Here is a 22,830-nt window from a genome sequence, read left to right as displayed (position 1 = left end):
CCTCAAATTTTTAAAAAAAATGAATTTTGTCTTTTCTTTTCTATCCATTTCTTGCCAACCACACATAGCCTAAATAGTTATATGGACAATATGGTCACAAAATCGAGTAGCCCTAGACAAGACAATGCATTGAAAAATTTTGGGACTATCAAGAGGATGCACCGGTAGATGGACATATATTGGATGATGGTATATAGAATTTGGGATGGAATTTGACACATGATTAATAAATAGAATAGGTAGATGAATATGTTGATTTTTTTTGGGTTTTTTATAATTACCATCCCAAAATCTTTACTATCTACTATTACCCCCCCCAAAAAACTTTCAAACAACTGTTACCCCCCTCTTATGCATACTAACCACTAACTGACCCCCCCGTTACATTTCCGTAACAGTGGGAGTTAGTCGTGACAACGTGCCGTTGTCACGAATTTTCTAAGACCAAAATGTCCTTTTGGGGTGGTAATTGTAAAAAAAAAAAAAAAAAAAACCCATCGCCGTCTCTTCTTCTCCTCCTCCTCCTTCTTCTCCTTCTTCTCCTTCTTCTTCTTCCTCCTCTGCAACCCATCACCGTCCTTTACTGAAAGTGACTGCTCTTCGCTGGGGAGAGATTGACTGCTGCTGAATACATGCACTGCTTGCTGGAATTTTACTACCATTCTTCTGGTTTTTTGCCCAATTCGAATTAGGGTTTCTGCACAAGAGGTTTTTTTTTAAATCTCCATATGGGTGTTGTTTCTTGTGTGGTTGATGATTGATATAGCTACTGCTGTTCTGTTCTCTTCTCTTGGAGATGATATATTAGCCTGTGCCTATCATATTGAAGTAAGAGTTTCCTTTTCTCGGTCATCAGATCAGATTTTTGCAATTTCTTGACAAACCCGAATCTTGAAAAGGGTTTTTTCAATAAGTCATCTTGCTGTCACCAGATTTCTACGCAACGTTGGGATTCTTTTCCTTGTATCCATGAGAGTATTCATCATAAAATTCAAGGCAATCAAAGCCCTCTAATCCCTTGCGATTTCAGGGGTTCCAGGTTTCTGTACAGAGAGAAATCTCTCTCCCTGCAGTTGACTTCCCTTTGTGTAAAGGTTGTAGATGGTGTCTGGTGGCCTCCCTAATATTATCTGTGATTGATATGACTTGATGGTGTTAGTCTGGAGACTGGAATTCTAGTTAATTGCAATTAGTTGGTTTCTTCTATGTGTGCTGAAGTTATATCTGATAAATTACAATGGCTGATTCTAAACCTTCTGTGGACTCCATCAATGTTCAAAATCACATTTATTAAGTAGAATTGTGCCTCAAATTATATACTATGGGCACATACTGTCGAAGTATATATAATGCTGAAGAAGGAGAAGAAGAAGAACGGAGAAGAAGGAGGAAGAAGAAGGAGAAGAAGGAGGAGGAGGAAGAGAAGAGACGGCAATGGGTTTTTTTTTTTTTTTTTTTCTTCAAATTACCACCCCAAAAGGGCATTTTGGTCCTAGAAAATTTGTGACAACGGCACACTGTCACGACTAACTCCCACCGTTACGAAAATGTAACGGTGGGGGTCAGTTAGTGGTTAGTATGCATAAGAGGGGGGTAACAATTGTTTGAAAGTTTTTGGGGGGATAATAGTAGATAGTAAAGATTTTGGGATGGTAATTGTAAAAAACCCATTTCTTGTTTTTTTGGTAGAACTATGTTGATTCGAAATCATAGGATAGGTAGGTGTTAAAGACGATGAATTAATATAATAAGATAAAAGTAATGATAAAACCAATGGTAAATTTATGTCCTGTTTTTTTCTCGTATCTACCAAACACACTCTAGGATTAAAACCAAGATCAGGTCAATTAACGAACCGGTTGGCCCTGTCTCAGCGGGTTAATCCGGTCGGGTACGGGATTGACACCATTGATAGCAACTACCAGTATCTGTGCGAGTGTTGTGTTATATTGTCCGTCTTGTCGTCAGTCATCACAACCCTTCCGATCAACACCGGACGCATAGAGATGTTTTTCTCCTTTTTCCGTTCGAAACCCGTGTTTCGATCTCTGTAGGTACGAGCTGTCTCTCACTCGTATCCGTTTTTGTATCTATGTTCTTCACCGGCGATTTGTTTCCTGCCGTCTCTCTTCGGTAATCACAGATTTGTTACTTCTCTGTCTTTACTTCTTTGGTGATCACAGATTTGGTGTTCCCCTGGCCTTACTGCTTCGGTAATCACAATAGGTACTCTCTCTCTCTCTCACATACACACACACACACACACACACACCAACACACCTTTCGTGTTCTTCTGTTCCAAACGAAATGAACCATGCTCTTCTCCTCTGCAAGTCATTTGTTTTCTGAATCAGTTTTTAATTTTTTTTGGGAAAAAAAATTTGAAGTCGGATTGCTCTGCAGGATGGATGATATGTTGCCTAGTAAGTTGATGATTTTCAATCTGTAATAATTGCCTGCAAAATGAGTGGTCTCACGTGTGTTGTTTTTTCGGTTGGGCATAGTCAATTTTACGGAGAGAAGATTCTATTGTGCTGGATTTTTTTTTTCCTGTTTTAGGAAAACAAGCTGTATGTGAAACGAGAGCAAGATGATCACAACTTCTCTGGAATTAAAATTGTAAACTGTGGAAAAGAATGGGTTTAAGATGAAGCAAAGATCACAACTCTCTGGAACTAAAATTGTAAACTGTGGAAAAGAATGGGTTTAAGATGAAGCAAAGATCTACGAGATAAATCAATTAAAAGCTCCCTTACATGGTAAATGAGTTTGTTCTTACTCTTATATCTTGGCTCGATCTTTTTCTTTTTTCACCATCTTAGTACCTTCTATCGATAAATAATTAATCCATCTTCCTTGCCGAATTAAGGGGACAGAATCATGAAAACTCGACCCTCCCTCAACTTTTTTTCCCTCTATTTCATCAATACAAAATAAAACATTTTGCTTTTATAGCACTTTGTATTTAAGATAAATTATCATTAAATTGAAAATTTTCGCCGGTCTCTTACTTCTTCAGTGCCTTGTTCTAGTTCCTTCCCTCATATGGAACTTTTTGTCATTATGATTTTGGGTCAGTCACTAATGGCTATCTAATTACCCAAAGCTGAGAAACAGTAGCCTATACAGATCTAGAACAACTGGTCTCTAAATAACCAATTGGGATCTCACCATACAACTGTATCTCACAGCAAACAAAGGCACAAAGCCAATATTCTTTCATCATTGCAATCCTTGGAATGGCTTAAAGCCTCACACTTGCTTATATGGATGTAGCCTAGTTCAAGAAAATAGAAACAAACTAAACTAGCTACTAATAGGAACCTTCCCATTGTAAAGAGAGAGGTTTCCTTTTTACATAAGCAACCTTAGATATAGAAAGTTTCTAATTTGAAAAATAGAAACAATTAAAATAGAAAATAATCCCTGTTTTCATGTAGGCTCAATTTGATTAAAAAAACTGAATCAAAACCAAATGAGAAAATTCTTTTTCTTCTTCAACAGGCTATGGTCTGCATCAATTCTCCCCTGCTTGAAAAAAACTCAACCTTGAGTTTTAGAAAGTCGAGGAATCGTCTTTGTGTGATGGATGTCCTGTTTAAGCGCATAGCAGAATTTTGGACGCTCTTGGAAGTTGGCAATGTAGTCTTTGAGTCGTGGAACTTTCTCTTCAAAGAACTCTGGTGGCATAACGAACTCTATGGGCTTAACCCTTCAATCAACATCAACCGTGAATGCCATATCAATAGAGTCCTCAATGTTGGGAGCCTTCTCATCGAAAAATTGAGGCATGAACTCTACTGCTTTATAAACAACATCATGAATAATGATGATGTCTTGTGGAATTTTCTCGACCACTACCTCATCTTCCACTGTTTCAGCTTTGTCTACTTTAATTTCTTCAACATAGATCTCTTTAGTGGAATCTTCTACTTGTTGATCTTCCATCTTTGAAACCTCAAGCATTGTGTCTTCTTTATCATCATAGTTTACTGTAATCACTTCAACATTATCTTCAACTTCAGGTTCCTTGTCTTTGACTGGCGCTCTCTCAATTTCCTTCGACAATGTAAATTTGAGTTCAGCCTTTGCCTTAACATTGTTGGTGTCAGGGTTCCAACACTCGTCAGCTTGCAATTGAACTTTATACACAGCTGCTTCAAGTTCTCTTCAGCTTTAAAGGCCTTTTGGTGGTAATCTTATTGAAGGAAGAGTTTTCTTTGGACATGTTCTGGTAGGTACTTGTTCTTCAACTCGTGCTTCATCTCTTCCCAAGTCCTAGGCTCATGTCTCCTGACTCTGAGCCTCTTTTCATGGTTTCGCCACCATTCTTTAGCACAACCAGTTAATCACAAGTAAACAAATTTAAGCTTCTACTCTTCTGGCAAGTTGTACCAGTCAATATTCCTCTAGAGAATCTAACCAATCATGTAATAGGAATGGGTCTGTCTGTCCAGCAAAGTAAGGAATTTTTAGCTTCACCCACTTTGTGGTAATGTCAGTCGTGCATAACGTGTAGGTATAGAATCAATATGCAGCACTATCCTTGTCACACGTTCAGTCAACTGCTTCTACATCTCAATCACTTGTGCATTAGAATCAAGGGCGTGGTACTGGGTTTTTCTGAACCATGGCTCTAATACCAATTGATTGGGCTAGATTTACTAAACAACAAGTAGTTATACCCCACAAATTAGTCAAAAAACTAAACCAAACCCAAATCCAAAAATTCTTCTTTTTTCACTGGCTGTGATCTTCATCAGTCAAGGGCTTACACTTGTAGAAATGTATGAATTGAGAAACAATGGGGCCTCAGATCAGATTTTGGGCTGTTATTTTAACATCATTTCTATCAGCTCTGTGCCCCTCAAATTCTGTTATCTACTAAGGATGTGGTATTTGATTAATGTTTTCTGGGGATTCTCCTTTTACCTTTGTGTGTATTTTTTTTCTCTCTCTTTTTTTTTTTTTTTGAATTCTATGTTGGGTTTTAAGCAATGTGGTTATGCACTATATAGGCTATTTTAATTATTTCTTTTTTTTTTTAATCTGAAAAATCCTGAATTTGATAATTCCGTGTTTAATTAATTATTGTCAGCCTTTAGTCATCAAATTTTTTATTTTCTTAGGTATAGACAAAGTACAAGTAATGGCGGGACATGATGATTTAGTGGCTTCTGATAAGAAGTCAAGTGACGCTGACATACCAACCTTCCATGCTGAGAACCTGCAAAACAACATAAAGATAATCTATTACAGGTTTGTCTTGACACCTTAGTATAACACTATATCATTATCTATGTCTAATGTTTATCTTGAATTTTTTTTTTTGGTGGGGGGGGGGGGGGGGTGGTTCAAACAGTGCATCAAATTAAACGACTTGTCACAATTTGAGCATATTGAGGATATGGATTAGATTTCGGAGATTGTTAGGGCCTGAGATGGTATTATATTTAGATGTTATGGTATACATTTTATTTGCATTATAAATCTGTGCTGTCATTTCCTGAGACCTAAGCCTTGGGTCCATGCAAACCCATGCCTGAACATTTTTGTTGCCCCAGGGCCTGGGGCCCTGGGTGGGGAATAGCTAGTTTCTCACTTGGCCAATCGAATTTCGGGTTGTCAATGTATATCTTGTGTTTATTTAAATTTCATATAGAAAAGTACCATTTAAAAAAAAAATAGAAATCTAATAAAATAAAGGAAAATGCAAAGAACCAACAAATATCCAGTGTTTCACATTTGAAATTTCTTATTACTTATACAGCCTTATTTTATTGGTTACAAAATAATTGACCCGAATATGACCACTTACTAATAAGGTACAGATACAGCATGCCCAGACCTAACCCACTTATTGGTTAGGTTGCACAAGTGAGCCAGATCCTGCCAATTGTCCACTGAGTGATCATATAATTGGGTACTGAGTGGGCTATCATCTATGGATCCAGACTTACTATTCGCTGATTGGAGGGTAAGAATCTATGTAGCCGACCCCATTTAGTTGGGATAAAGCTGAGTTGTTGTTGTTGTACACTAGTGTCGTCAGTTGTCACCCTCTAAAGCGATGTAAAGAACTCTGTCAAACAGTGACCACAGTGATGGATCGGGCTGGGTCTTGCAGAGGACGACCATCTTGATCTGATTGGGCTTGGTCTTGCTGAGATCTGATCAGGCTTGGGCTTTCTGAGAACAGCGTCTACCCTGATTTGATGAGGCTTTGTTTTTGTTGGTGAGTGATGATGGCCTCCTGGGTCTGCTGACGGCAACTTAACTGATCTGATTGGGCTTGGTATTGCTGATGGAGACCACCCTGATCTGATATGATTTGTTGGCATACTCTTTTTTTTTTGGATATAGGAAAAAAAAAAAATGTGTGCCCACAGGAAAGAGGGATATTATGACAGTGGTTTTCTGGTCAGTGAATGATGTAGTGGGCTTTCTGTACATGACTTATTGCTGCTTGCAAGGTCAAATTAGAAGAATAATCTTACATTGCCTCGGCAGGGATATGAAATTATACTGAATGTCTTTGCTTCACAACATATCATGATGGATAAAAGATCCCTTATTTTAATGTGTGAAATTTCACTAAATCTGTATGGTTGTGGTAGACCGTAATGTGGATGTTGAAACGAGTTCACTGAACACCTCTATTCAAGCATTTTATCTTTCGACAAAAGTTAGTGAGGCCCTTGAAGATCATAATGTACTTTTCTATTGTGTAATAGGTTGTGGGTATTAGAAATATTTTTTCCTACTTTATGATTAACTTTATTTGAGCTTATGTCTGCACTTAATTTATCTTAAACTTTAGTGAGTATGACTAGCTCTTTTTTTCCTTATTATTTCTATTTTTATTTTTATTGCTTCATGTCATACACCATGCTGTTTTCTTTTTGGTGATGTGAATATCACACCTTCATTTGTGGCCAATGCTGAACACTTGCTGTCATCTATTTCTACAGTCGAACTTTCTTGTCCATCATTGGTGGAGTTATTGCCGGAATTTTGGGATTCACTAGCTTGACAGGCTTTGTCTTTTATTTTCTCGTCATGGCAATTACTTCTCTTGGACTTGCAGCCAAGGCAAAGTTCTCCATTCATGCATATTTTGATTCCTGGAATCGAATCATACTTGATGGCTTTTTGGGCGGGCTAATGGTATAGTTTCCATGCTGTTATATATCTTTTTCTTTATTGCTGCTCTTATTTATTGTAGAAATATTATGTTAGTTTTATATTTCGACTCATTCAGGCATTAATCTATTATGCATTGGTTATAACACCTTGCTTATTCATGGTCTATGTTACTTTATGTTGGATTGTATGGGACAGAATACCGTGGGGGTATTCTGGACTTTTCATCATTTTATTATGTTTTTCTTTATGTACTACACTAAGGGGCAATTCAGTCCATGTAATCTCGATTATTTATTATAAATACAAAGCTTGGGATCAGTAATTGATAATCCAAGCATTATACTCTAATTCTGATTTGTTAACATGGTATCAGAGCAGGTTTCGAATTAGTGTTCCCCACTCCTCCATTCTCGATCTCTTCTTCTCTTCTCTCTTTTTCGATCTCCCTTTCCTCTCCTTTTTTTCTTTTGTTCTTCATTCCTTCATAGGGCAGCACTGATGAGGTGATCCATAGATCCAGTTGCTGCCCTCCACCTCATTCCATGACATAAAAATTCTGATCGATAGGAGCTTGCATTCTGGCTGCGAAATTTGAAGACTTCAAGATTTTTTTTGGACTGATTCAATCTATATTACAAGGAATCTCTCCACATTATTGAAGATCAAGAACTGCAGCAGATTTATTGGACAAGACTCTTATCTCCAGCCATACTACAGAACTTCTCCTAGATCGATTTTTTTTCTCTCATCTCAGGTTTGCCCAAAACCCTGCAAATATCGATCTTGGAGTTATTGGTTTTTGTTGGTGCTGATATTTGGAAGGGTGATCCAGCACTTCTAGAAGCACACTCAATCCAATTTTCAGCTTCATCAAGTGATTTTTTGATAGCATTCTCCCTTACATCGATCTCACCAAAATCAGGGCTTTCTTAAAACCCTGAAAAAATTGATCTAGGGGATTGGCCTGTTTGTTGCTGCTGATTTTTGGAGACACATTATTATCTTTAAAAGAGTCTCTCCTCCTCTTTCTGGACATTCTCTTGGAGTATTTACTGGGTTTCTCATCACATCAGCCTTCCTCTGCTATTTGGGTTGTCTCTGCCACTTATGGGTGACTCTGATATTTCTACTGGCACTTTGGGTATCGATGGACATGGTAAAACTGAGGAATTGATCAGAATTAATTGTAGAGAATTAATTCGTGTACCACAGGTGTAATTTACCCTTTATGTTTTAGTGTAGAGGGTATTTTAGTCAATTGCATTTTGCAAACTTAACCCCGTTAGAATCTGGGATAAGGTTGATATTTGCATACTTAGTGTGGTTGCATTAACAGTAAGGCATATTTCAGGGGGTGGCACTGATAATTTCCCTAAAATAAAACAAAGCAGCTTAAACTAAAACAAATTGGACCCAGGCCATGTTGAGCCTGTTTAGAATAGAACTAGGCCACGTTAGGCCTGGTTCTTCTTGGACTTCCTATACCGGTAAGTCTTTAATTCTGCATCACTTCCCTTCGGTGTTTCTTCTCTATTTTTTTTTCCCTCCCCTAATTTCTCTCCAATCTTTGGACAGCACTCAACAGTCTTCTCTCTCCTTTTCTCCCCATCGATCTCATCTACTAGGTAAAACATTTTTCTTTAAAATCTTCCCCCGTCAACACCCATTGATAGCTTTCTCTTCCTTCATCTTTCCTCCCATTGAAAAATAGTTCCAGATCCTAAAATCTTAGGATTTAATTTCCCTATTTTGTCTCCACCATTTGCATCAATCTCCCATATTTAGTCAGGGCTTCTTGTTTATGATTGCATTACCATTACCAATGTCTATTCCTGCTAGCTTAGTTGGTCTGTACAAGTTTAAAACTTGTCGTAAGTTAATTGATTGTTAAGTTTAAACCTATATATAGATTATTGGTTTTAATACTTGTAGTTCAAAAGAGTTAAATTATTTAATTATGGGATGTCATGTCAATGGTAGGACCACATTATGAATTATGATTCTTTATGAAATGGACATTAAGACATTAAGGGGCCATTTCTTGGAGCAATGGTAAGCTGTTCGGGCTACCAGGGCATATGCCTGGGTTCGAGTTCCTAGGTCCCCGTATAGGCGGGACCAGAACTGAGTCATGGCCCTTTTTATGAAGTGTTCATTAGCATGCAGTTATCTTTCTTTTTCTCCCCCCTTCCCATCCATGTGGATTATTTGCATTGTATTGTTTTCTTTCTGCTTGCATTTGTGTATCATGTTCAGGAATGCACATTCATTGGCTTTTTTGCTTGAACTAGTTTAATTTCTGGAACTTCTCATGTGATATTTGAAATTATTGATACTTTTAAATCTTGTTCTGACCTCGAACTAATGTTGTCTCTATTTGTTTGCAGTCGTTTGTGTTGTTCTGGACGTATCCTTTATGTTGTTTGATACACTTCTCTCAACCACCTTAATAAGACTAGCTTATTAGGAAATAACAATAATACTAAAAACCTTACTTAAGTTTAGGGAGATATTCAATCAAATTTTAACTACACTCAAGTGAACGTGTTAAACCAGTATCAACCTCTCAGCTTATTGGACTAGGAGGTTAATATAATTTGGATCTGCAATGTAGTATTCTCCATCATCCCTATCATTTAGTTGGTGGTTGACCGTCATGCTTATATTCAATGGGAACATAAGTATAATGGGCCCAGAAGAGTAGCAGGGACTGCGGAATGGAGTTAGGTTTGCATTGCATTAAGGAAATCTAACTGTGTTAAGATCTAGGATTCGTTAGTAATTTAGAATGTAGTTCTTTTAAACTTGTGTAAATAATTTAATCCTATTTTCCTTGATGTAACAAGTTTTGCGTACGACATTGTCCATATATTCTGAGAGAGTGACTGCAAAACAAGGCTACCCACTGCACTGAAGGAGATGAACCCTGTTTACTCCATTGCCTGTGATGATGTGCTTCTGTAATATATCAGGTTGGGGATTCTAAAGAATCTTTTTGTTTTCCTCCTCTCACTTTATTCTTTTCTTCTTCTACATCCTTTTGTTTTTTCGGTGCCCCTTGTGGGTTAGATTTTATTGATATACCTCAGTGTGGTTCTACAACTTGCTTTACTGTTTGAGATGGAAGTGTACGATATGTGCTCTTAAGATTTTGGTTTTCTTCTATAATTGTTATAAGATTTTATAGGGTCTGTCTGAATGGACCATTGTTATAAGATTTTATATGCCCCTATTTTATAATCTTTGGACATTTTGGTCCATTTCGTTGGTTAAGGGAAAAGGTTGGGTATGCTAGTGGTATACTGTATGTTAGCACCCTATGTGTGTCTCTCTTTGTTACCCACCTTGAAGGGTAAGGGAGTCATTTCAAAGGGGGGGAAGAGAGAGAGAGAGAGAGAGAGAGAGAGATAGACACATCGGTATACCGTAGCATACACATCCCTGTCCCTTTATTTAAAACCCATGCTGGACATGGATTTAGTTAATTTTTGTTGGTTTTAATTGGGCCAAAATAAGGAATGTGAAGAATATTTGAACATATTCTTAAACTTAAGGAGAAGAAAGGAAGCAAAATTAAACCCTAGAATCATGGATGAGTATGGAATAACTTAGCTAGGAAAAAACAGCACGAGAAAGGGAGACTTACCAAATCTGGTCGGACCATCGACGAAGGAAATGGAAATTGGTTTTCCTCTTATATGAACAATACCAGAAGAAATTCGAACACCATAGCAGAGAGAGACTAGACACCCAACAAGTGGCTTTATGCTCTCTCTGTTTCACTTTTTCTCGTTCTTAACTTTAATGCTCCCTGCAAATCTAACCAATCTTCAAATAGAAAAAACCTCCAATTTTTTTATTTATTTTTATAAACCCTAATCGATTTGGGGAAGATGAGTTGCAGGTTTATTTATTTAATATTTTTTTTCCAGATAAGGGCATTTTTGTCACTTTACACATTGATCAAGGGCAGAACATTCCAACCATTTAAAAAAAGGCCATGCATTTCAACATAATGTTTCAGACCAACGGACTTAAGGTGTCAATCGGTTCAGTTTCATGCCTTGATGGTGTGAACCGAAATCGAACCGAGAATTGACTCGGTTTTAGAAGTGGAAACCGAATCGAGCCGGTTTGATTTGGTTACAGTTCTAATTCGGTTTGTCAATACAGGTCTAATTCTTTTCTCCAATATGTTCCATTCTGCTAGCCTATCAATTGTTGTTGTCTTGTTGTGTTCCCAAGAAACTCCAATACAGGTCTAATTCTTTTCTCTAATGGAGAAGTTTTCTAGTTGTTCTTTCTCCTATATTCCTAGAGAGGCTAATGTAATAGTCGATTCTCTAGCCCGAAGGGCGTTGTCTATGGAATGTAAGACAACCTGGCCTGTTTCCATTCCTTGGCTCCTTGATCTTTGTAACAGGGATGCCTTGGGTTCTACTTGCCTTCAATAAAATTCATATTTACCACAAAAAAAAAAGAAACTCCATTTGTATAAATAGAATGCTCACGAAACCTTAAAGAATAAGAAATTTTAATAAATAAATAAGAATCCCAAACGAGTTCTCCACGTTCAGATCTTATCTTTTAGCTTACCTATCAATAAAGTAAGAGAAACACATCAAAATTATAGTTGCAAAAGGAAAGTCAACACCATAAAAAATAAAAAAATAAAAAAATAAAAAAATAAAATTGAGAGTTTTGAATTAAGTGTGTTATTCGGTTTGGTTTCGGTTCAAATCGATGGTTTTTGAAGTGAAATCGAAACTGAACCGAATCGAATTAAATGGTCATATATCATAACTGAAACCAAACCAAATTTATTCGGTTCGATTTGATTCAACTAATTCGGCTCGATTTCGGGTTCAGTATTTGGTTTCGATTTGGTTTAAACACTCTTAAATGAATTGGACTAGATTGTTATAGAGTTTGGAAAGTAGGGGTGCATTTGGACGTATGGGCAATTTGAGGGGGCATTTGAAAAAACCCTTTTTTTTAAAGGTAAATTAGAATTAAGGTACCAGATGTTTAAGAAAACAACGTTTTCTTAAATTTGGAAATCTAACTTCCTCTCTTTTGCAGGGCGTGGCATTTTAATTAAATATGTTCTACAATCAATTCCTACTTATCTTATGAACTGTTTTTATTTTCCTAATTCAATTTGTAAGCAGATTGACTGGGTTTGTTACAGTTTCTGGTCCGGGGTGACTCTAATTGGAGAAAGCACTCTCTCATCTCTTGGAAGACCATGTGTGCTCCCACCTTTCGTGGAGGGCTTTGGTTTTGTACTGCACGTACCCAAAACTTGGCTCTCCTCTTGAAGCTTGGATGGAGGCTTTTAACTGATTTTGACTCGGTTTGGGCCAAGGTTCTGAATGCTAAATATTTTCCCCACACTTCCCTTTTTAACCCCTCTGTTGCCTCTAGAAAAGGCTCATGGTCTTGGAACAGTCTTGTCAAAATCTTAGACCCTTTAAGATCCTTTAGTTTTCGGAGAATTGGGAATGGGAAGGACACATACTTCTGGTGTGATCCCTGGATCCCATCTATACCCGGCTTCACCATCAAACGTGATGCCTCTTTTAGGCTCTTCCCTGAAAGGGTCAACCTTTACCTGTGTTACCAGACCTGGAATTTGAATATGATTATTAGCACGACCCCCTCCCTGGTTAGGCATATCTCCCCTATTCCTTGCTCTGAGTCTCCGGACTCTTGGTGGTGTACCCTCTCTAGGAAAGGTTTATTTAAGACAAAACTGGCCTCTACGTTTCTTTCTTCGCATATTTCTTTTGATTTCTCTATCACCGCTTGGTGGAAATTTTTCTGGAAACTTAAAATTCTTCCTAAGTTTATACTATTTTTTTGGCGTATATTACATGCAGGCATTCCGGTTAAGGATCTTATTTCGAAATGGGCTCCGATCGACCCCACTTGTGCTCTCTGTGGCGCTAATACTGAGACCCTCTGGCATATCTTTCTCTCCTGTGACTGGGTTAAGCACATCTGGGTAGCTGGTCCTTTGGGTCTGAGGACTGATTTTCTTTCTTTTCCTTCCCTCAGACATTTCTGCATCTCTACTTTGTTGGACCGATAGCTCGACAAGCCTTCTTTAGTTTGGTTCTTTTAAGTTTTTACTATTACTTGTTATGTCATTTGGCAGGAACAGAACAATCTTGTGTTTAATTCTGTGCTCCCCAACCCTGGAAAAACCCTTCTTAGGATTAACCAGTGGTTGGTTGATCTGAACATTCCCCCCCCCCCCCTTTAATCACTAATATATCCTCCTTCACCTCTTTGGATTTGGTGCCCTCTACTAACCCTTTTTCTATGTCGATTTGGATTTACCTATTTTAGATTTTCCTGTTTTGTTATGCGCAGGATTTGATGCCAAGGATGTAGGTAAGGATGGATGGGTTTTTGGTTGATGGAAAACTTCTATTTCTTGCTGCTGATCGTTGTAAAAACAGTCATTTTTTGGAGCCTGAGCTCACTGGTATCCTCTCAGCCCTTGAGTCTGCCGCTAATAGAGGTGTGAAGCTGAAAGAAGTTTGGTGTTCCAACCCGTTGTTACCAGGACTTCTTCCATTTCTCTCCCTTTCACCGTGGCCGCTTGAGGTGTTGGATTACTGTCTAAAGATATCTGATAAGTCTGAAAATCTTTAGTTTAGGATTAATCCTGATGTTAACTTTAGCAACTGGTTTTCTAATTTTCTTCTGACGGTTAACCACTTGCCGTGCTGTTTAGAATCAACTTGCTGTACGAACTCCTATATGTAATTTCTCTCTTAATATATTTTCTTTTGCATCAAAAAATAAAAAAAAAAGTTTAAGTTACCTCATGTTTGAAATGTTTTTTTTTTATAAGAATGTTTGAAATGTTATGTTTGGGGTTCTTTATTAGCCAATTTCGTTTAAGACCAAAAATAGGGAAAAGAAACCGATGCTTTTGTGGCACGCTCCCTCGCAAACCACCATGGGTCCACACACTCTCTCCTCTTTAAAAACCCCTCTATTATATGGTTCGAAACCCATCATTTGCCCCAAATTGCACACAAGCCTCGAAGCGAACCCTCCCCCAAAAATTATTTTCCACTTTGCCCATGATATGTTCTCTCAACCTCTACTTCAACCCTCACCTCCAGCTCCACTCTTTGCCCCCATCTCCGTCCTCTATCCCCACCCCAATATCTCACGCAGCAAAGCATCTTAATTCAATGTAAATCACAATCTATTTATTCCCGATTAATTACTTCTCTTCTTCCTCGTTAGCCAGTTTTTTCACTAATTTTTTGTTTGATAGAAACTTGGAGTGGTTAGTTACTGTGGAAAAAATTTTCCAAGAATTATCTTGCTGTCTGTAAATTGGTCGGTTGGTTGTGCAAAATGGAATCTTTTTGCGATGACAATAATTCCTCAATTGCTTTATTTCTCTTCCTTTTACTTTACTTCTGGATCCGCTGATGAGAGAAGGCCAAGATACTTGAATTTCTTATCATTAGCAAACCTTCTATTCATTTAGTCAACTTAGTTATGCGTGTTTGTCGTAGATGCTAATTTGAGTTGGCTTTTTATATAGATGAGTTTTTTTCTATTTGGTTTTTATTTTACTTAATTTATTCTTTTATATTTATTCATTCTCCAGAATTGATTCAACTGGTTTCTTTCTCTTCCCTTTGCTCTATAAACAAGAATTGAATCATTGGCCTTTTTTTTTCTTCTTGTAGTCCGAAGATAATAAATCATTTGGTGGCTCTGAAGACAAGAATTGATTCAATGGTTTTCCTTCATTCCCTTATGCCCCAAAGACGAGTATCATAATTCGCGTGTTTCTTTCTTCTCTCTTTCGTTGTCCAAAGACAATAAATCATTTAGTGGCTCCGAAGAGAAGAATTGATGCAGCGGCTTCCCTTCTTTTCCATATGCCACATGGACAAGAATTGAATCATTGGCCCATTTCTTTTCTTTCTTAGTAATCCGAAGACAAGAAATCATTTTGTGGCTCCAAAGACATGAATTGATTCGGTTTTCATATGGGACCAATGCTGTCTTTTTCCCACGACTTATAATTCTCACCCACCCCACCAAAAGTGTTGTACCAAAGGTCTATGGAGTAGGTAAGTAGATTTTAGCTTTTGACTCATTCTTTTATGGACACAATCTCACAACCTTCTATCTTTTCTCCATTAGATCCTCTACGGCGCCCTGCCAGTCGCGGCCTGAGCGGCGCACAAACAGGACGTGGCACAATGACCACCTTACCCTTGCTCGGGCAAGACATTCGGACAGGGATAAGACGGTCATTGTAGTGCACCCTGTTTGTGTGCCGCTCAGGCCACTACGGGTAAGGCGGCACAGACGATCTGGATCCACGCAACTATGCTCTATACACAAGAATTGAATCATTGGCCATCTTCTTCTTTTTTGATTTTCTTGTAGTTTGAATACAAGAAGCAGCCTTCTTTCTTTTCCCAATCTCAGGCCTGAAATTTCTTTGTCATTTTCTACGTCTGTCAACACTGCTGTTTGCACTTCTCTTGACTTGTGGCATTATCGCCTTGGTCATCCCCATGCCTGTCTTCTTCGTCAAATGTTACATTTTAATAATTTATATTGTCAGTCATCTAGTTTTAGTTCCTTATGTACTGCTTGCCAGTTAGGTAAAAAGCGTCGTCTCTGTTTACCTGTCACTAGCAATCGTAGTCTTTTTTCCTTTAGATCTCATTCATAGTGATGTTTGGGGTACTCCCCAACCCCGTCATGTAATAGACATCGATATTATATAATTTTTATGGATGGTAATACTAAGTTCATTTGGTTTTATCCTCTTGTGCGCAAATCTGAAATTGTTACCACCATTCTTCAATTTGAGTCTCTTGTTGAACGTCTTTTTGATAGAAAAATTAAGGCAATTCAAACTGACTAGGGGTGAATTTCGTACTCTCCCCTTCTTCAATAAACATGAGATCTTTCATCATCTCTTTGCCCCACACACTCATGAGCAACAAGGGACGGTTGAGTGTCATTATCGCCATATTGTGGAAAATGGTCTCACCCTCCTTGCTCATGCTTCTGTTCCTCAAGTTTATTGGCATTTTGCATTTGAAACCACTATTTTTCTTATCAATAGAATGCCTTCTTCTATCTCTAATGGGGTCTCTCCCTTTCAATTGGTATTCCACAAAGTTCCGGATTACTCTTTTCTCCGTGTGTTTGGTTGCCTTTGCTTCCCATATTTACGACCATATTATAAACATAAAATGGATTTTCGCTCTTCTCCTTGTGTATTTCTCGGGTGCAGTCCGTCTCATATCAGTTACGGGTGTTTTGATCCTGCCACCAATCATTTTTATGTTGCTCGTCATGTAAAGTTCGATGAGGCCTCCTTCCCTTTTTTTCAAATCGATTTTGGGACCCCCCCCCCTGAGGTCCTATATCACCATCCTTGTCAATTCCTTGGGCGAGTGCTCCCTTGCATGTTACCCCACCGTAGGCTCCCCGTCTTGGAGTGCCCTTACAATAGACCTCCCCTCTCTCATCTCTGCCCTGTTCGCCACCTCCTAACCCCATGCTTGACCCAGTTCCTTTGGCTGAACCACTCCCCTCCCCAACTGGCTCACCCATCTCTCCACCACCGGGGATACACTCAGGCCGTGAACTTTATGATTCCCTACACCCTATAGCCCCTCCTCCCCACCCCCATGGACCTTAGGCCCCGCCCCCGTGCCTAGCATGTTACTAACATTGTTGTTGTGTCTGTTGAGCCGACTTGTTTTTCACAGGTTGTGAAGAGTGTTGAATGGTGAGCTACCATGTCTGATGAGTTCAATGCTCTAATCAAGAATGGCACTTGGCCCTTGGTTCCTAAGACACCCACCATGAATTTAATCGGGTGTAAGTGGGTGTTTCGAATTAAAAGAAAGGTTGATGACAATTTAGAGCATTACAAGGCGCGTTTGGTGGCTGAGGGATTTCATCAGCAGTATGGCCTTGATTACAGTGGGACATTCAGCCCTATGGTGAAACCCACCACAATTCGTAGTATTCTTTCCATTGCAATTTTCCAAGGCTGGCCCATTCGTCAGTTGGATGTTCACAATGCTTTTCTATATGGGCAGCTACAAGAGGAGGTTTATATGTCCCAATCCCCTGGTTTTGTTGCTTCGACACACCCTAATCATGTATGCAAGCTCCATCGCTCCCTATATGGCCTCAAGCATGTACCAAGGGTCTGGTTTCATTGCTTGTCATATTTTCTCATTCAACGCGAGTGCTATTCACTTGGCTAGAGATCAGATATATCACGAGAGGATAAAGCACATTGATGTTCGATATCATTTTGTTAGAGAGATTGTTGCTCAAGGAAGTGTCCAAGTATTGAAGATTGGTACTGAAGACAATCCGATTGATATGTTGACAAAGCCTTTATGTACTGCCAAGGTCGAGCATTGCTTGAACTTGATTGGAGTTTGTCACATTTGAGTTTAGCTCATGGAGGTGCTATTGGAGTAAATGGAGTTTTCAGTTATATGATTGCTTGTTGGGGAGAATTCAAGCCAAGGTGGAGATTTGTTATGTGTGTCTTGAATTTTTGTACCCATTTCGAAGATTGACCCGTTCCACATTGTAAATTATCTTCCATTGCATAGTGAAACATCTCCAGCTTCGCCTGTAGACGAAGCACATCATATTAGTGTGAGAACCACGTTAAATCTCTGTGTCGTCTTACTCTATTTTTGTTTTCCCTGTTCGGATTTGTTAGCTTGGTGTTTGTCCTAGCAGTATGGGTGTTGTGACTAGTGTCTAGGAGATCTCTTGTTATAGCAATCTAATTGCAGCTTTGCCAGCCTTAAATCCTTCATGGCTATTATGAATTATAACCCTTCTACCTATTCTGTTCTGAGCCCCCATTAAGATTGATTTCCATCCTCTGAATCAATGTGGAAGAAAGTTATTTCGTTCTCCCCTTCTCTTTTCCATTGATTTCTTCTGAACGACCATTGAAACAACCACAAGATATGAAAAACCTGCAGTTCTTTTTCTGTCGTCTTCTAAAGAAATGAATTCACTCCCTTGACCTCTCTCTCTCACTAGAGTCCCATGGTTGGAGTAAAAAGGAAGGGAGCCATTAGGGGGAGGAGGGAGGGTAGCCGGCCGCAGACGAAGCAGGACACCCTATCTTTTTAAGTTGGTATATTATATAAAGTGGGCAAATAAGTCCGGTTACAATAATATATTGTAATCAAATAAATACACAATAAAACTTTAACCAAAAAAAATTAAAATACCTAATAAAACAACCTTAAATGCATATATTTACCTCTATATGAACTCTTAAATCCCATTAATACATAGAAGAGAGACGGATAGCCATTTAGATGGAGTGCAGAAGTAACACCAGAAAAGATAAATCACTACTGAAAAAGAAATACACAATAACCAAATTAATTGCACAAAGAAATGCCTAAGACTCAACTACTCATACCATACCAAGATGAGCCATCAAAAGCCAAATTTTGGTGAGAAATTCCCCTCCATCAGCAAGTTGTTGGGCATGGTGCTTCCCACTACAATTGCTTGCAGCATATGACAGCATCTCCACCCACACCCCACTAATGATCTTCCATCTTTCTTTCTTTGAAAATGATTTTAGCAATTTTGCGAGCTTATGTGCTTCTAATAGCACGGATTTTCATTGCTTACTTTGTTTGCAGCTTGTTTATGACAAGGATACATTCACACCAGATGATCGCATGGGAGAGGCTGAGATTGACATCCAACCCTTGGTCACTGCTTCCAAAGTTCATGAGAATTTCAACATCCCTGAGTACATTGAGCTCGGAAAATGTATAGCTAACAAACACAATGGCTTGGTAAAGGACAGCATTATCAGCCTTGTATATGGAAGGGTAAAGCAAGACATAACAATCAAGCTGCAGCACGTCGAGCGTGGAGTGTTACAGATCGATTGAGCTTGAATGTGTTCTTCGTAGTCAATGAGGCCAGATTTATTATTATGTAAATTAAAATACACAAAGAGTTGTTTCTATAATGTCAACAACACACTAGAATTTGCATCATTGGATGCGTTTTGGGAAGATCATTCAATCTTACAATTGTGTGCCATTGAATCAAATATATTTGTTTGTATTCATAAATCTTCAATTAGCTTATTGGCTTTGAATATTATCAATTAAATAGAAAATCTTTTTTTTTTTCTCCCTTGTAAGCAAGGTTGAAAGCCTCAACATCATAGTCACATGTTCTGTTACAAGAGGAACTAAATGAGTAATACAAGTTGGTTGATAGGCAATGAATACCCAAGCCACCACCATATTGCTTACGTTTTTTTTTTTATTAGAGTGTTGAAAGGAAGGACAAATTCTCAAGACCAATTTTCTTTTAGGTTTTATTGCTTCCTCTTCCCATAATCAAGTAAGTTTGATGCACGTATTATTAAAGTTTAATGGAATGTATTTCCTACTTGGCTGTGACCTATTGCTACGCGTTTTGATTGGTTGAAGTAACATATAACCACTTAGTAATAACTTTTAAATTAATATGGATATATGAAAAATTGGGAAAGACCATTTGTTGCAGTACTATATCACCACTTAGAATTTCAACCCATTTTTTTTTATCTTATTTTTAATAAAATATAATTAAATATATGCATATGTTGTACACCAAAACAAGGTTAAAGTTATTTTTAAAAAATATAATTCAAGTAGAATCCTACTAATGAATTCATGGGTAACCAAACAATTTTTCATATGGATTCAGGAAGAATCTGACTAACAGACACAGGGTAACAAAACAATCTTACATATGGATTCAGAAGGATTCCACCTGATAGACCCAGGACAACCAAACAATTTTTCACGTGGATTTCACATGACAGACCTAAGGTAACCAAACAGTTTTTTTTTTTTTTTTCTGAATCCAAATCCATATGAATCAAATTCTTAAGAAGTTGATTCAATTTAAGAATCTGATTCATCACACCTGTAACCAAACACGACCTAAGTTTTTCTTCTCCACCGAAAAGGTGGACAACACGCATCTTTAGACCCGCAGTCAAAAGGAATCTCTCTTTGTTGACCCGTGGGTAAAGGAAAACTCGGTATCGAAATAAAATCAATAAGCATTTTCAACTTATAAAAACCATTCGACGGTTTGAAATTGTCAAACATCTAATGTCAAGTTGGTATGTTCGTTTTATGTTCTAACATTGACTCGTCTAAGTAAGTAGGCCTGACTACAATCACATGGAATCCAGTGTGGGACTTACAGGAAGAGTGTTGGATTCCTTCTAACACTATTGAGACGTCTAAGTAGACCTGACTACCGTCACATCGTCACATGGAATCCACAGGAAGAGTGTTGGATTCCATATGCATGGTGACTCTGAAGGGCCTTGGATGGTGGTTGTATAAGGACATAATCTGGTCTCGATCGATCCTTATCCCTTACTGTAGAAAGGAATAAGTCCTCATCGATCGCTACCTTTTTCCTCCAATCAACCAACAAAGAGTCTTGAAAGTTGTTCACAATCTATCTTCCCAGCCTAAATTCTTTCGTTATATTCCCGATTACTTACCGATCTTCTTCCTCGCTAGCTATATAGTTCTCCAATTAGTACTGGTGTGTATATATATATATAATCGATGATGATAATGGAATCATCGTCGTCGTCGTCATCGTCATCGTTAGAGTACACTAAGTTGATGAGAAGCTGCCGTTGGTGTTGCGTTGGCTTAACCTTCACCCTGATCCTCACCAACGGTCTATTCTTCTAGCTCAGCCTGCTTTCTTCCACACCACTCTTCTACCTTCAAGACTGCAAAGTCTATATCATGGAAGGCAACACCACTAGACTATACATGGAATTCTATGTGAAGAACACCAACATTGAAAAGGAAAATGACTACAATGACTTCAACGTCACTGTATTTTATCATACCCTCCTCCATGATATCATCATTGTTGGGAATGGTGTGCTATATCTCCGTAAGTCATTTGATTACACTCCAGTATTCATCTGCGCTTTTTCCCGAGGAAATCAGCATCATATACGCTCTGGTTGCGGAAGCAATAGCAGTAACTGTGGCGCTACAGATGGCCATCACTAGAAATATCCAAAATCTGGTAATCGAGAGCGATAATCTGCTGCTGATAAATAAGGATGTAAATGAATAATCGAAATCCGTTTCCGTATTCGTATCCGTATCCATTTAACACTATCCGAATTCGTCCCCAAAGCTAAACGGATGCGGATACGGATAGGCTATAGCTATCCGAAAAGCTATATTTACATGTAAACGGATAAAATATCCGATCCGTATCCGTGTCCGTATCCGTTTAACACTATCCGAATCCTTCCGATAACTAATCGGATGCGGATGCGGATGCGGATGCGGATATAGCACTATTCGAGCCGAATCCGATTTGTTTACAGTCCTACTGATCAATATACTCAAGGGAGTCACGCAAGACATTCCATGGAAGATCAGAACTATCATAAACGACTGTTTTCTTCTCTCTAGTCATTTTCACCATATTGTATTTACACATTCTCTAAGAGAAGCCAATGCTTTGGTTGACTGCCTGGCGTCTTATGCAGCAGTCTCTCAGTCCACAAACTGTTGGAATCATACCCCAACCCCGTGCATCCTTTTACCTTTGTATGCTGATTTTTCAGGAACTTTATTCCTTCGATAATAAATCTTTTTGCATTAAAAAAAAATTCAATCGGAATAAAAAATCTTGAAGGATGACTTACCCTAAGATGGAGTTATTCCATGTGGAAGTGGATACGACGGTGACATATAAAATCATGGGAAGGAAAACGGAACACCAGAAAATGATGGTCGGAGGTAACTTTCACGTCCAATCACCCGAAGGAGAGCTATACTACACCGCAATTCCAAAAATGATAGAACTTCGAATAGGAAGCAAATCAGGGTAGCGGTCGGTCTCATTGAAGAGAATGGACATCCTCTATTTCCGCCTGTCCCTATTTTAATGTGCGCCCTACACACAAGAAGGCACTCAAAGTGTTAAATCCGTGCCCAAAACCCAGTTTAAAACCCGATCTAACCACCGGTCTGGTTTGAACCTTTTGTGTAGAACCGGGAGTGGAGTACGCTGGTGAACTATGGGTCATAATACTCAAGCCATCACACAAGATTGTCGACCGCGAAACAGGGGAAGTCCTCGAGGAAAGATCCACCGTCAAAGACAGGGGGAAAATCGTCCATGAAAGCATATTCTCGGAATTCCCTTATAATGGGGATCCACAGGGCCCGCACCTGAATCGCCCTTATCCACTTAGCGATGACTGGGAGTAAGTCACTATCCGAATAATTCATGCCTATGCATGACCATTAATAAGCATAAGAACTAGAATGGGCTTGGGCTTAGGAGCTTAGCCTCTTTCTATTTGTAACTAGAACTTAGGACATGGGGCATGGGCCATGGGCCCAAGTGGATCCAATGGCCCAATGACTTAAACTAGACCTTGGGCTTATACCTAACCAAACAAGCTCCTAAGCAAATGAACCTAAGGGCTTGAGACTAACCAAACAAGACCTAATGCCTAGATGGGTTATTAAAGACCCAAAACTACTATTCACCTCACATTACAATCCTAAATCGTGGAGAGGAGAGGAGAAAAAGAAAGAAGAA

General features: G+C 38.6%; 1 protein-coding gene across 4 annotated transcripts; it reads left to right on the top strand.

Moving 5' to 3' along the window:
* Nucleotides 1–1,944: 1,944 nt before the first annotated feature.
* LOC122640115 (ER membrane protein complex subunit 6-like) lies at nucleotides 1,945–10,148 on the top strand. Of its 4 annotated transcripts, none has more exons than XM_043833247.1 (5): nucleotides 1,960–2,222; nucleotides 5,134–5,259; nucleotides 6,972–7,167; nucleotides 9,534–9,553; nucleotides 9,993–10,148. In XM_043833247.1, exons 2-5 carry the CDS (start codon nucleotides 5,150–5,152, stop codon nucleotides 10,021–10,023), a joined length of 357 nt encoding a protein of 118 aa, XP_043689182.1. In that variant the 5' UTR covers nucleotides 1,960–2,222; nucleotides 5,134–5,149; the 3' UTR covers nucleotides 10,024–10,148. The 4 variants fall into 4 exon arrangements, with proteins under 4 accessions (XP_043689185.1, XP_043689182.1, XP_043689181.1 ...); XM_043833246.1 differs by having other exon boundaries at nucleotides 5,128–5,259; XM_043833250.1 differs by lacking the exons at nucleotides 9,534–9,553; nucleotides 9,993–10,148 and adding an exon at nucleotides 9,854–9,982 and having other exon boundaries at nucleotides 1,945–2,222; nucleotides 5,128–5,259.
* Nucleotides 10,149–22,830: the final 12,682 nt, after the last annotated feature.

Source organism: Telopea speciosissima, chromosome 9, assembly GCF_018873765.1.
Source record: "Telopea speciosissima isolate NSW1024214 ecotype Mountain lineage chromosome 9, Tspe_v1, whole genome shotgun sequence".
NCBI classification, from domain to species: Eukaryota; Viridiplantae; Streptophyta; class Magnoliopsida; order Proteales; family Proteaceae; genus Telopea; species Telopea speciosissima.
Note: the sequence above shows the minus strand (reverse complement) of the source record. Positions and strands in the feature narration are given on the sequence as shown.

Excerpts from the sequence above, each read along its gene's own strand:
- LOC122640115 (XM_043833247.1), top strand. The coding sequence starts at position 5,150 with ATGGCGGGACATGATGATTTAGTGGCTTCTGATAAGAAGTCAAGTGAC. Across the intron at positions 7,168-9,533 it reads GCTTTTTGGGCGGGCTAATG|TCGTTTGTGTTGTTCTGGAC; the intron begins GTATAGTTTCCA and ends ATTTGTTTGCAG. Across the intron at positions 9,554-9,992 it reads TCGTTTGTGTTGTTCTGGAC|TTTTGCGTACGACATTGTCC; the intron begins GTATCCTTTATG and ends TGATGTAACAAG.